Below are 15246 nucleotides of genomic sequence, written 5' to 3'. Positions count from 1 at the left end.
CTAAGTGGAATGTATCAAAGGTGCTGATGTAGAATTTGCTTTCTCCCTTGGTATAGTGCTACTGTAATTTAAAGGGTTTTTTTCTCTACAAAGTAACAGAAAATAAATGAAAACGTGGAAGTTTTTCCAGTCTTCTACTAGCTGGCCACATACAAATGTAAGGTACAAAAAAATGAGTGAAGAAGGACTGACAGAAAATAAACAACAAGTAAATTTCTCTCAGACTCACCACTTGTCAGATCTTGTTGCTTTATTAGGAGATGACACAAATGTACAACAGTACTTGGATAGTGTTGCAAATTCTGTTTCCACACTAGCTGCCTAGTTTGTATGTTCCTTATGCCCAGCTTCTTTTTTAAGACTTAGAGGAGCTATTGTTTTTCAGTCCCATAGATGAGTTTCATGTGCCCAGAGGACAGCTGAACTTTAGTACACTTCTGTGATGAGCTTAAGACTTCATTTTCATTTCAAGTTCAATCTACACCAGTCTTTTGCTACTGACTTTTTTTTTTTTTTTTTTTTTAAGGAATAAGACTATAGACCTTATGGTTTCCCTGGCAACTAGCTTGCCACCTGTGTATATCCCTCTGGTAGGCACCATTAAACTGCACATGGTTTTACAGGTGTTTTTATTTGATGCACTTGTGAGCCTTGGAAGTGGAGAGCATATCTTATGAAGACATGAGAAAGAACAACCTTTGCTCCTTCAGCCACTTCCTCCCAGGCTTTCTATTAAAAATACAACAAGAAATCTTGTCTTTCATTGCTAGCTTCTGGAAATACTAAAATTTGCACTGGATGTGCAGTAGCTGTTGGAGAAGCTTATAATCTGGCAAAGGTGATCAACCACCCTGTACCACTCTACTGGCCTTAAAACGAAATAGAAGAATGACGGAGATATTGTCTTTTTCTGTTTTCCTTCATGATCTCTTGGTGAGCATTGTCTTGCAGCAAAGAACGTCTCACCTCCCAGTTCTCACCAGATTGGAGCAGCAGACATGGTCCTCATTTCATGCAAAGAAGAACAGTTGCATTTTTTTTCCCACGAAACTAACATATCTCATATTTAGATTACTTCAGCTACAAATAAATGTAGCAAAAATCTTTATTGGTCAGTCTGAAAAGTGAAACCGATTGATAATGGCATCTTTTGTTACTGAGGGAACGCTACCTACTTCAGCACACCATTTTGTACAATATTACTACTTACATCCTCATTTTCTGCTTTGATAATAAAAAATCATGTGCTATTTGAACCTGACAGGCTGTGTTTGATGTGGACAAGAAGAAGGGATTGACCCTTGTGGAAATCTGGGAAGGACTGACAGTGGATGATATCAAGAAAAGCACTGGCTGTGACTTCACAGTAAGTCGTTTTACAAACGAGTACAGTTAGACTGGTGTCAGAACAAGTGTTCTCCACAAATACTCATCACATGAAGACTTGTAGATGCAGTAAGTTTCCTCCTTATAGATGCAGGCTGGGTAGATTACCTGTGGGACTTACAATGAAAGTAAGAAAATAATTTAGGGCTAATCTAGTATGATTATGTTGGAAGCACTAAAACTAGGAAAAACAGAAGAGATGGAGAAATGACTAAGAGTAAAATGACAATGTGGAAAGGGAACTTTTATGATCCTTTGAAGAGGGGAGCTGATTCATATCTGAGAGGTGGACGAATATTTATTTTTCCACTTTGTAAGTTAGTTTAGCTAACTCTCTGTTGCTAAGTTTTCATGCTATCTTTAGGTGGGGTTGCGAATCTTCTCCACAGGGGTGACTACACGTGTCCACTCTGTGTTACTAGTGCCAATCAGTTAAATACTCTGCTGTTCATATCTTTGCTTTTTCTTTCCCATTGCCTTGTATGAATGAAACTTATGCTCTGCATTAATCCAGAAAGCTACTGCCTTTTGACCTTCACATTCATTCTCAAGTCTCAATGCTAACACAAAACTGGCTTATTAAGGGAAAGCTGTAGCACACTGGATTGTAAGTGATTGCATATGTGTGGTTGATAACATGTAGTTTCTTCATGGCCTTCTCCTGCATGCACATTACAAAATCTTTTCTTCTGTGTTGTGAAGTCTTTTCAGGCAGGTCAGCCCTCCTTTGGTGAGGACACCGAGTATGACAGTATACAAATTGATTTGTACAACTAGTTGGGGAATATTTGGTAATGAAGTGCAATACTCTTCCTCTTTGTAGAGTTTCATGGCAGGGCTAGGACATAAAATTGAGATTGCAGAGCAGTTAGTATACGAAAGAGTTTGTTATTAAGGCTTTGAGCATACTATTGGCAGTAAGTAAAACATTCTGAGCAATGAGCCTGTGAAATTTCATTCATTTCCTGTGCCATAAGAGAGCATTTGTCATAACTAAATATGATCGTGTATGTTTTTCTTGGGGAGTTTTAAATATTTTAAATAAAGAGCTGTTCACTTCTGAAAATACATTTGTTTATCTGCAAAAAATTGTTCAGGTAAAGATGGTTGACCTGCAACTGCAGAGTGCAAGAAACTGCTACAAAATCACTTTGCTCCATTATTAATTTTCCATGTAACATTTTATGGAAGTCATTATTATTTTTTAATTTACAGTGGAAGCAACCTTCCATATTCAGCAATTCTGTGTGCAAAAGAAATTATTCATTCAGCTTCTGACTGTGATTTAGGAAAAATGATCAATTTTTAAAAACTTCAGTAATGTCAGGACTTCTTTTTCTTTGGCTGATCAGGCTGTCAAACAGCTAGCATCCAAAACTAAAACATACCTATTGCAGTCAGTCACTTTGTTTTGTTCTTGCATATTTAATTTGAGGATTAACTTCATGATGAATTTGAAGGTGCCATGTTTAGTATGCATTTTAATTTACTGAAACTACAGGAAAGGGCTTTTGTTGTCAGAAGACACTAGTCCTTATGTGTTCCAAACCTGCCTGTTTGGAAGGAGCCTGTTTGGAAAGAGTTGGTTTCTTTTTGGTTCAGGTGACCAATACGTATGTATTTATTTGAGCACATGTTACCCAAAGTACAGTCCAGCAGCCTAGGCTCAAGGCAATGAAAGCAGAAGCAACCAAAGAATTCAGTGAAGGAAGTTATAAGCTTAAAATGATGGACTGTGAGATCAAGCTTTGCAGCAGCATGGTAGATATGATAGGGCAAGACTATCAGGACAAAAGAAAAGATTAACACCACCCACTGTCCATCAGTGCTTTCCTGTAATTGTTACAAAGGAGTGGTATAAATTTTGAATCTCTAGGATAACCTGAAGTTAGCAATTGATGAGAGGTATTGCAGCAGTCCTCCGTCTAGGTCCCTGGGATCGGTCTCACTGGGATCAGGAAGGGACGCTTCATTTCCTGGTTCTCCTGAAGGCAAACTCCAGTGCAGTCTGCTTTGTACGGCAGCTGTGGCCATGCATGAAATCACAAGCTGCACTGAAGGAGCTATGGGCATGAAAAATGTAGATGCTGTTTGGTTTATACACTTTCATATACTTATCTTGAAAGTGGGCGGCTTACATAAAAGCTTGCAAAGCAATGCTTGCTTGCAGAACACGTCCTTCTGCCAAGGTATGCATAGGGGTCAGCATTACCTACTGATTGGTAGTTCCAAAAGGGCCTGAAATCTCTATATTGCTGCAGATGAAAAGCATGAACCACAATGATTTGTTTATTAAAGCTGTGGCATGGAAGACCACTAGCTCTTCCTTTCTTACACCCCGCTCCCCCCTAAAGAATGTTTCCAGGCCATAGTGACCCAGTCCTCCTCTCATTGAAATCCTTACCAAAACTTCTGTTCACATCTGTGACAGCAAGACTGGGCCACTGTTGGATAATATTGGACCCTTGATGGCTTTGCTTTTTGTATACAGTAAACACCTACAGCTCCTTCACTAAGTTTTCAAGTTCAGAAAGAAAATAGAGATCTCAGCACTGTGATAGGCATTTGTTCAGAATGCAGCATCCTCAGTCCTTTTTTCCACATTTCTGCCTCAGGCTTCCTTGCAAGAGTAACAGTTGTGCTTGTGATTATTTATGTTCACTGAATGAGACATCTTGTTCTTGTTTATATCAGTGTCAGGAACTTCAGTGATATTGTATTGCTACAGTAAAAGCAGGTTTTTTGGATTATATGTTTTGCCAGTTTGAAACAGAACTAATGGGTGGAAGATGAGACATTGACCGTTTTCTAGCACCTTTCTTCAGTGGATGCAGTGAATGATCTGAACTAAAACAAACATCTCTCTAGGTTCATTATAAGTAAGATTTTAAGGGATGGCTGTACCTTTATATCTAACTATCTCTTCCCAAGCAGACTACTCCTTTTTGGAGAGGAGAACTTTATAGCTTGTATGGCTTGCTTTGAGACATTCAGCTATACAATCGCATTTTCACAGTCTGCTTACTTATTTGGAAAAACATCTCCTAAAGGACATTTGCAACAACAAAATGTCAAAGAAAACATGATTTAGAGTCAACAGTCTTCATTATAGACTGGCTTCATATAAAAAAATAAACAATTTTCCCTTGATTTTACTGTGCTGTGAAGACAAAGTGTTGGCTTATCTTGCACGCTTAAATCAGATTTGCTGCTGCCTAGCATATAGATCACCTTGGCAGGTAATCTGTTTGGGCTTGTACTGGCTTACACAGTTGGTGAGACCATGAGAGGACAGACTGAGAACCATACTTTTGCAGATGTATTTCGTTATAAAAATAATCAGCATAAGTCTGTCTGGGTAAAAATTCCCTGTCCCCCCCCCCTTTTTTTTGTCTTAATCTAAAAGCTCAGTTTTACAAATTGATCTTAAAAGGTAACATGGAGTTTAGGAAAAGCATCTGCCAAGGAAACATTAAGTAGTTGAATAGCAATTGACTAGTGTATGTTTAAAAAGAAATTGACTGCCCAAATTTGAGCCAATAAGTACAGAATAATAGAGGATATGGTTTTATTTTCTGGAAGTACGTTTTCCTTTGAGGAAACAGGCTGTTGCAGGATTGAGTTCATTTTTAAATGGATGTTGTGTTTTTTCCGGATCAATCACCCCCCCACTGCAGAAGTCACATTAAGAACAGATATTTGTATAAAAGCTGATGCTAGAATTATGGTTTGCTTTTATCTGCAGTTTCAAATAATTAGGAGTTAATAAGGGATAAACAACTTCTATTATTTTATCAAATATACTAACACGGGGTTTTTTTTGAGGGGCTGTTTTTACATTCTGGAACAATAACTTGCTTTTGCATACCTGATAAGGTCATTAGAAGTTACTAGGACTCAGCATTGTTCAGAATCAGGCCTTGAAAGAACTGCTTGCTATAAAGAACATAATGAAATAAGGTTAGGGCTGTTTGTGTAGCTGAAGAGGGTAGTTTGGGGTTGGAAATCAGAGTCAGCAAGCTTGAATTGCAGGGAGTCCCTGAGTCTGTGTGCCATCTTACCAGTTTAGAGGCTGCATACATGACTGCCCAGGCAAACTGCTCCTAGTACACCTACATGTTGAACGTTAGCAACGTATTTTGAAGCTTCCAAGATAAGCTGTTCTTCCTGTAAGTGAAATAATATTAAGAAGGTGTTGCTTAGGGGGTCTTGTAAGAAAGTAGCAACTCTGGCTGCGTACTGTAAAATAGTCTTGATTAAGCACATTCAGCCCTTATCAGATGCTGTGCTCTTAGCACAGGGTGATACTGAATTGCCTGACTCTACTGGGATTTAAAGCAGTAGACTCAGGGGGCTTTCTGCCTTTCAGACTTAATTACTCCTTGTTTTCCAAGCACAAACCATCTCTTTTGTTACATTAGCATTTTTCTGCTTATTTAGTCACGTTTTATTTTATTTGCGTCCAGTTCTGAGTGATGCTGGGTTGTCGTCACCTCTGTTATCTTCAGCAGGCATTGTGGCACTTTAGCACTCATGGGGATTGGACCCTTTCTGAAGCAGATAGTGGTACACACAAATGACAGCTGTTAGCATCAGATGTGCAGACATTACATTTAACACAATATGCTCATTCAGATGTAAAACACTCGAGGTTTTGATGGCACCAAAATCTACCACAGCAAAAAACCAATAATCTCCTCCAGTAATTGCCTTTTGTCATTATTTGCAGAATATAGATTTTAATGGTGCTATCTTCATCCTCCAGTTTTTGCCTTTACTTCAATGAAACCATCCCTGGGTGAGGCAGAAACAGACCCAAGTCAAGTGAGGCATGTAGGCACTTGGAGTCAGAAACGTTGAAACATTTCTGGAACTAGTCCAGGAATGCTGGTGCACTCAGGGACTTCCTCCAGCTCCTCTACACTTGTACCTATTACACCTATTTATTATCCTAGTTCACACACAACTTTGAAAAATCAATGAGCAGTTTCCATCCGCTGAAAACGTTTCATTAGCATTTGATACAGTAAACACATTCTTCATGAACTAAGCCACTTTGCTCAGTGGCTGTTCTCATAAGTTTATAAATGACGATATATAGTGACTGGAGGAAGGATAATGTAGAAATCTAACTGGTGGTAGAGGAAATACAGCCCTTTACCTCTAAAAGAAAGAGGCTTTAATGCTTGGAAAGGCCTTTATGTATCATTCTTTCATGAGTTAGCTTCTTCAGTACCATTAAGTGAAAAAGGTGGGATAAGGAGGCAGAAGAAATGCAGTATATGATGTTTCAGTGGGACACAATAATCAACTAGGAACCAGATTATCTGTGGAACTGTTTTTCATCCTGAACAAGTAAGATCACATGAGTTATTTTTGTTCTTCATCCTGGGGCACCTATTTAAATAGGACTGGGAAGCGGAGATATTTAAAGAGGCTTGGATATTCTTTGGAGAGCTTTTCCTCAGCGTATTTGTGTAGACCTGCAGTCAGGGTTCAATCAAGTGTTAACCTTTGCTGCTCTTCAAAGTCTTTCTGTATTGTTCTCGTTTACTCCTTCTTTCCTCATCTAGTTTCCTATTTAGGCTTACTGTATTTTATTTTTAGTCTCCTGGATATCTTGTAATATGACTAATTGATTTTTACGGGTATATGGAATTAAAGTAATATAATACCTAAGTGTGTCCTCACACAAAAAATGAATATGAATGGAAAAAGGCAAGTTAAAAAAATAAAAGGTAAAATTAGAAGTATTGAACTGTATCATCATCAAACAAACCGAATGTGAATAGAAGGCAAATTTTTTAAAAATAGATAAAATTAGAAGTATTGAATTATATCATCATCAAATTATCAAATCAAATGTATACATATACTATAGGTACAGTATGTGTGTAATATATTTATACATTTGATTGTATATCCCCTACTAATATGCACATTCTGAAACTCAGTTGACTACTTCTGTGCAGACCCAGCATTGACAGACAGCATCCTATCTCCTGGTGGGTGGAGAGGAAAAGCAGAATTCACTTGGCTATTGAGCAAAGAAGGGAAATCATCAGTTTAAGATTCCCTGGCATGCTTGTTTTAATACTGCAGTGGCAATTCATTCATTTATTGAATATAGTATGTTTTGTTGCCTCTACATCATTCAGTGTGTTGATGTGTGAATGCAAGTGGATTAGAAGGTGATAGCTGAAGCTGTTGCCCATCTGCAGCTGACTCTCCTATTGCTGTTCATGGTAAGCGCAGCCCCACTGTACACGAGCTGTGACCATTTATGGGCCAGTGTATTAACTAAGCCACGGCCTATTTTTGAGTTATGTTCGTGTGCCATCTTGTACAGTGTGTAATTGAGGAGCTGCTTCACTTCAGTTCAGCTATCCCTTCTGCTGGCATCGGAGGCCATCTGAGAAGATCATGCAGTTAGCAGGGGCAACTGCAGGTTCAGCTGCCCAAGTTTGATCTACTTACATTCTTAAATAAATAATCCAACTCAAATAAATGAAGTTTAGAGGCTGGGTACTAGCATCAAACATATCTTGTGTTCCTGCATCAGAAAATTTAGTTGTAGGTGTTTATCTCTAAAATACTGCAAATACATCAGTTTAATTATAGTGTCTCTAGTCTTCAGTGGTACATCGATAGAGGTGGAAGCGAACGGTGGGTTGTACTGCTATATCTGTATGCCAACTGTTGTGTTTTTTCCCTTCTATTTGCTAGGTTTCGTCAAAACTAATACCAATGAGGCAGATTTAAACGTGAAATACAGACTGGGCTTAACTTGCCAGAAGGCTTGTTTCCAAATGGGATCTCAGTGAAGAGAAATCGATGACTGTTTTGCAATTTTACTTCTTCTTGGGTTGTTTTTTTTTTTTTTTTTTTGTTTTTTTTTGAGGGCTTTGTAAGTAGTTTCCAGATAGTAAAACTCAGGCTGTGACTATCAGCCTAAATTGTATTTTACTTTCATAACATTACCAATTTTAATGGAAGGGTGAATTTATTCCCTAAATTTTGAATATTGCTATACTAAAATGTTAATGAATATTGTCAAAAAAATGCCTTGTAGTATCTCTGCCAAATACTACATTTTTTACACAGATTCAGAAAATGACCATGCAAAGCTTATGATTGCCTCTGCTTTTCCTAATGTTGTTAAACTTACAAATCACTCCATTGCTCTGATACTACAGCACTTAGCACTTCCATTCTTCTGTAAAGGTATGGGCTTTTTTTCTGGAGTGGTCTGGAGTGGTCTGTAGCAAAGGTATGCAGCGGTAGACATAAGGAATATGGACTTCCCTCCTCCTAAACCTTTTCACCAGTCTGTGACAAAACTCTTTATACCAGTGGAAATAACTGGGTCCTTAGCCCTGAATGTATGTGCTGTTTCCACAGTGTGTGTGTGTTGGCATTAAGAAGCCTACACCTCCTGAAGTCCAACTCTGTTCCCTTCTATTTAAATCATACAAACTAGAATAGGGCTAATATGAAGGAGGAAGATAATTAAAAGGTCTCCATCCCCATGCAGACAGCTGGCAGCTGCACAGTTGTCCCACATAAACTGCTCTTACTCTCCAGATACAATCCTCCCCAGCCCCATTCAAAGGCAAATGAAGGTTGTTTAACATAGAGGAACAGGGGACGAGAATGTTGTGGGCACTTGGAAGATTTCTTCTGAAGGGAATACAGTTGGTTAAGGGTAAAAGCCATAAGTTTGCACCACTTGCTGATCAAGGCATCAGCAAAAACTAAAGAGTTTGGAACCCAAACTCATGATAACCAGAATGAATGCCATGAGACAATCAAACTGAAAAGTCACTCTCTTGTACTGGTTCTGCTATTTGATAAAGATCTTCCTTTCCTTGTTATTCGTTACACAATGACTGTTATTTTTGCAAATAGGTGATATGACAGCATTGGATCTCACATCCCAAATCAACACAATATATCTTTATTATACAGAGCATGAATTGACTGGAAATCCGCATTTCTAAAAACCAGTGTTCTCTCCAAGTATAATGATTTCTGTCATTCATATAAATAGGAACACTTAAAACACTTCAGTTAAAATAGTTCCTGACATAATATTTGACATCAGGACTGGAGCAGATTAAATGACTGAAAAACATGTAAAATGTAGATGCACAAATAAATATATATATATATATACACACACACACACACCCCCCTATCATACATATGATAAACAGTGTTGGGATATGGTATAGAAGGGCATTCTAATAGTAGATGGATGAGGTATTCACCGTAGTCAGTGTGTGTAGTGGAAGGAATGTAACACATTTCTAGGGAATCGGATAGGAAAATCCTGCAATATTTAGCTGCTGTACTAGCCTTTGTACTGCATTTTTCCATGCTAAAATAAGAAGTGCTTCTCTTGCATGTGACAGTTATAAAATTTGGCTTGATCCACACGTGGGTTTTACAGCAGTTAAACTGTTTTGATTGGAGAGATTATTTCTTTTTAGTTGCACTTACTCTAAACAATTCTTCAATAATTTCTTGTCAATACGAGAACAGATTATCCTTCTTCCCACAAAGGAATAAACAAAATGCCTTTGTAAGCACCTTTACGCTAGTACAAAAGTACTTCCATAATCCTAATTTGTATGACTTGAACTCATGGGTGCTAATGGGTGGTAGGCCATTGTATAGCCTGAATGTGTAGGCAAGACCTGATGCTGAACCCATGGGAAAGAAACGTGTCATACAGAGACTAGTGCTAATTTCATGACTAAACATATAAAAGTGATTTGGTTGATCAGTAATTTGCATGCAAGACTTGAAACTACATTGATCAAAGTGCTCCAGAGTATTTTAACCCTGGATTAGCACAAGTTAGTTTTTACCTAGCCTTAGTTTTCACCTGTTTTCTTTATTTAGGTATATTCCCTATGTTACTCACTCATTCCAACAAGTTACTTTCTTAAAGTTTGGCCATTTCTATTGCTGTGGAGGGAGACTTAAATTCTGCTCACAGAGATTTTGCAGATTAAAAGTCTCTCTATAACAAAAAGTGACTCTTTTAGCTCAATGTGAAATAGTTTTGATTTTGGATAGAGCAGCCCAGAGGCTTCTTCCCCAATCCATAAACACACTTCAGTGACAATTCTGACCCTTGTGGTGCTGTACAGAGCAAAAGGTGCCTATTTTTGCCTTCCGGGCCAAGGTGCATGAAGAGCTGCTCTGAGGGGATGGTTGTGATCCCTGAAGGTGTCTTGTTCATCGTCACTCAAAGCTCTCCTAGAGAGTACCCAGGATGGATGCTGGGTTTAGGGGAGGAGTATAAAAACTATTATACAGGAGAAAGGAGTTACTATTAGCTTATCCAGAGGAAAAAAATATAAATAGCTGGGGAAGTCTTAAATAAATCTATAAATTAAATGTCGATCTATTGCAAGTACCTATGCTACATTAGTTGTAGGACTGATAAGTTAATTACAGCAAACATTTACTGACATATATAAAGTACAGGAGAAGTGTCTGAGGGCAGCATCAGGTGTATGCTGCTGCTGCCATAGAACTATGCTTTGCTGGCATACGCACAGAAGCCATAGTTGTCATTAATATATGGCTATAAAAAGACTAATGACCTGGTAATGTCTGGGAGTTCAGCACCTTGGTTTCTGATGCAAAGAATTAGGAGCCAAGAACTCCTGAGTTTCAGCTTTTCTAGCTCTCCACTTACTGCCTTGAGAAATGTCATCTGTGCTCTCTGCCTTGTCTCCTGTAGGTGGAAAAGGAGATATTATTCTTCCTACCTCACAGGGATGTTGTGGGGAATAACCAGCTAAGGTCTGTGCAACAGGTTATTTTTTCTCTTCAGCTTGGAGATCAAGAGTGTGGAAGAGTACTTGAAGACTGTCATACATGCTGTATATTTGAGTTTTGTGTGTTCTCTTAATTTGTATCAGTGTTAATGCAAGAGAGCAAAAGTCAATATGGTGCTGAAAACCGAGAAGAAAGGAGAACAGGCTCTCTCCATATACAACAGTGGTGCAAATATCTGCATGTCACAGTTGAATTTTTTTATCTTGAGGACATTATATTGTAGTAGAATATTGGTATTGTTATGAAAATGTCATGTGTCTGCACAAGCTAATTGCAACAAGCTGTGACTCCACTTTTTTAATTGATTTGTAAAGTAGGATTAGAAATTAAAGCACTCATAAGTATTTCCCTCCCAGTGGACCCAAGTCTGGTTCATAGGTAAGGTATACTCTGAGCAGTAGTTGCGATGATTGGTATGATAGGGATGAGAGCTTCTCGTTCCTCTTTGGTGGTTGATGGTATGCACAAATGTTTATTGGGACATCACTGAGATCATCCCCTGCTTGACAGCATTTCACAAGACAAGGACAGCTGATACTCTTTGTCCTGAAGAAGATGGTGATTCTACTATATTATCACATTGGACTTATTTCACTTTATATTTTATTGGCTTTTGTCATGAAAAAGCAAAAAAAAGAAATATTATAGAAAATATAGTTGTACTGTAAGCTCTGCAAACTAAACGTCGAAGTCCTCTATGTATTTGCAAAACAATCAATAAAATAAAGATTAAAAATCCCAGATTTCATCTATTGTTACCATTTTTCATGGTGTTCTGTTCTGCCATTGGGGTCAGTTAAAGATGTGTTTTGTGTTCACACCAGCATGTCACATCTCAGCACAGGCAAAAACCTCAAGGTTTTGGCTGAAGGTAGAGGGATTTGATAAACAGAAATAATGAAGCTCAGAACTCAGCTAACTGCTGGATTCTCCGTTTTCTCCGATTCTCTTGTCACTGATGTCTCTGTTGGGTCAATCTCAGACATAATTATCACATTCACTTTCATAATTACTTGTTTTTCAACCAAGTCAAATAATGGACTACATATTTAGTCCTTAGAGAAGAGATTTTTTATGTTTTGATTAAAACTGCTGTAGAAATGATAGCATTTGAGATGTTAATCATTGATGTTAGTGTGCGGCTGCATTCTGAAAATAGTACTAGATGACACATGAAGACAGATTCCATTAACCACCTGGTGAATGATAAAGTAGATGATGGCAGAGTGACAAAAATGCTTGTCTGTGGGTAGTGGGGTCATTCTTCCATACATGTCTTAAGGTCATGATTAAATATGTCATAGTATCATTTTATCTTCAGTATCATTGGAAAGAGGGTTGATAAATGTGAAGGAAAATGTTTAGGCTCAGAAAAAAACCTTGATGATTGGCTCTGAAATGAAACTCTTCAGTAATTTATATGTGTGGTCAAAATCTAACAGTCTGTCACCCCTGTGAAGAAGGGTACAATGTAAGTGCCAAAACCACTGAGATAATACACCAGTCTTGCAGCTCTAAAATCCACTCATACAGATGTAGAAGGTAAAGTTTTCCTCTGACAAGAGGAGAAAGAAACCAGTTGGCTACAGGCATATCTGAGCAGTATCTTGTGTATCTTCTGTTGCCTATTTTACAGTACCCCATCATTTCTTTCATGCACTGCAGTATTCTGAGCCCCTCTTCTGCCCATATCCATCTGCTGCTGTAGATCATGGGTCTGAATATACCCACACTGCAGTAGATGTGGCAGCTTTTAATGGAACAACTTCAGGGGATACCTTCTGGGGGAAGGAACTCCTTTCCTGAATATATTTACATTGCATCATATTTTGAAGCTCCAGCAAAGGTGATAGCAGCTATTGTGTTTGTGTTGCAGAAACTTGCTGTGCCTGGTTCACATATATGTACATACTTTGAAGAAGTGAGAGCCTGGAAGAAATTCTTGCCTTCAAGGCCAATAGGTTCTCCATCTGCCTCCCATGGTATTTACATTTTATTTATTGTATTTTATTACTGTAATGGCTTGCAAAACCAAATAGAACATTACTTATTTGCGGGAGCAGTAGAACCTATGACTAGAATTTCTATTTCTATGCTTTTAAAGCTGTCCCCTGAACATGCAATCCAGACAAAAACTTAAATTTGTGTAAAGCTGTGACAGATGCTTAGACTGCAGCTGCTGCAATGCTTTTGGGCATTGCCACTGCTGCTGTTGCACAGGGTGAGAAGTGCTGCCCTCAGTGCAGTGCAAATCATCACGTTTGTGACAAGCCTGTGCCTGTATGAGATTCACAAGCTGGTCTGCACCTGCCTGACTGCTGAAGGGTCTCTCCAGGTGTGTAGGTTTCTGCTGTTTTCAACACAGAAGTGGCACAGCCACAGCTCCTTTAGAAAATGGCGATGATCCTTCTTGCCTTGTATTAACTCAGCAAGGAGAGTGTTTGTGAAGGGTCAGTTCCAAACTTTGTTCAGGATTATTCAAAGCACATCTCGCTTGTCCCAGGAAAGCACCTACCCAGCCACTCTGCGGGGTGAGCTGGGTAAGACTGCTGCTTCGGGGGAAGCCGGCTTACTTCGCAGAAAGGATTGCAAGGGCTACGAGGCTGTGAAGAAAAGGAGCAGGAGGAGGTCATCTAGCATGTAAGTCTTTCACCTAGCAGTGGCAAGGCTTGAACTATGCTTCGAAGAATGGCTTTTCTTTTATTAACACAGACTTTAAACTGTGTAAGCAACTCACTTCCTTTCTTTCTGGCTCCCCTGCATGTAGGCACCTACCTGCATTAAGCCAAGAGTTTCTGGGCAAGCTTGGAAGAGAATGGGAAGGCACCTACAGAACTGGCAGGTCAAGCAGTGAGGTGCCCTGGCACCTCAGCACAGTACAGAGCGAGTTTCCCTTTTAAGATTAGATTGCCTATGTCAGTTACTTTTATTTTTTAGGTAAGTTCCTAAATACTACCTTTGGTTCTGTCAGCTGGAAAGTACGTAATACAGAGGTAGAAAATGGAATTGAAAACTTTTGTAAATGCAGGGAAAAAATGTTACAAGAAGCACAAAAACTGCAGCCAGGAGGTGAATTAGTTTGCATAAACTGAGCAAAAGCAATGTGAAAGGCAAACTTGTATGTTACCCCCCCAAAATAAAGGCAAGCCACAGAAGCAGCACATTGCTACCACCTACAGAAAGTATACATTAATTCTAGAACAAATTCAGTCTCATCTCTTCAGACTTTGAGTTAATAAAGACTATAAATTGGATCTGATGCCTATATCCTGCAACGTAGTGCTTCCCCCACCCCTTCAGAAAATCTGGCTGTATGAGCAATTAACACTTTCTCTCAGATCTGTCCAAGAATAAAGCAAGCTGTGTGAGGTTATAGCAGGCAAAGTTGTCTTGTCCAATAAATATCCCTAAAAATACAAACTTTAAAGCTATCATCAGGCACTCTGGCTTGCCTGTCATTTCTGTCTAGTTCCATCTTGCATTTGCTCCCATAAACCCGACCACCTGTGCTTTCCTTCCTCTGGCATCCTTCTAATCCTAAAGGAGTAGCTCCCTTTCCACAAGGAAGGCTGCTGAAGTTTCATTTATTCATTTCAGCAGTCTTCCTGCTTGCCTGTGCTCATTCTCAGGTGAAGGCGAGAGGGTAGAAATGTGTGTCTGTGTCTGCTGAGCCATGGCATTGGGGGAACTGAGACCAGAAGAGCAGAGCTGGTGTGCACTGTGCTTGGATGGATGGCTTGGGCAGAGATGTGCTGGGGAACGGCGTTGCAGAGCTACTGCTGAACCTTGGCATGTCTGGTTTGCTGGCATGTTTCTAATGCACTGCTACTAGTGCACCTCCTGCTGGAAAAGAAAAAAAAAAAAGATGCATGGTATGTTCTCTCTGTTTTTTATTTCATTTCAACTTGGAAATCACATGGATGCTTGTGTTTGAAAAATGAAAATAATAATGCACTCCTGTGAAGTGGAAGCATCTTAGCAAAGGAGGTTGTAGCAAGGTGACTG

The 15246-nt window shown here is 39.0% G+C and overlaps 1 protein-coding gene across 4 annotated transcripts in view; it reads left to right on the top strand.

The window, feature by feature from the left end:
• The window catches only part of OXCT1 (3-oxoacid CoA-transferase 1), a 157387-nt gene that overhangs the window by 73096 nt on the left and 69045 nt on the right, over positions 1-15246 (top strand). For 3 of the 4 annotated variants that reach the window (XR_012648912.1, XR_012648913.1, XM_075020155.1), the window contains exon 15: positions 13745-13881. Coding sequence is in view for 2 of the 4 variants with exons in the window: in XM_075020155.1 (XP_074876256.1) it covers positions 13745-13881 (137 nt within the window). In the remaining 2 variants the exon portion in view is untranslated. Of the gene's footprint in view, positions 1-1264; positions 1367-8112; positions 11983-13744; positions 13882-15246 lie in introns of those variants that run through there. The other variant, XM_075020152.1, reaches the window with a different exon arrangement.

This window comes from Buteo buteo, chromosome Z (assembly GCF_964188355.1).
Source record: "Buteo buteo chromosome Z, bButBut1.hap1.1, whole genome shotgun sequence".
NCBI classification, from domain to species: Eukaryota; Metazoa; Chordata; class Aves; order Accipitriformes; family Accipitridae; genus Buteo; species Buteo buteo.
The sequence above is the reverse complement of the archived record's forward strand: the minus strand, read 5'-3'. Positions and strand labels throughout refer to the sequence as shown.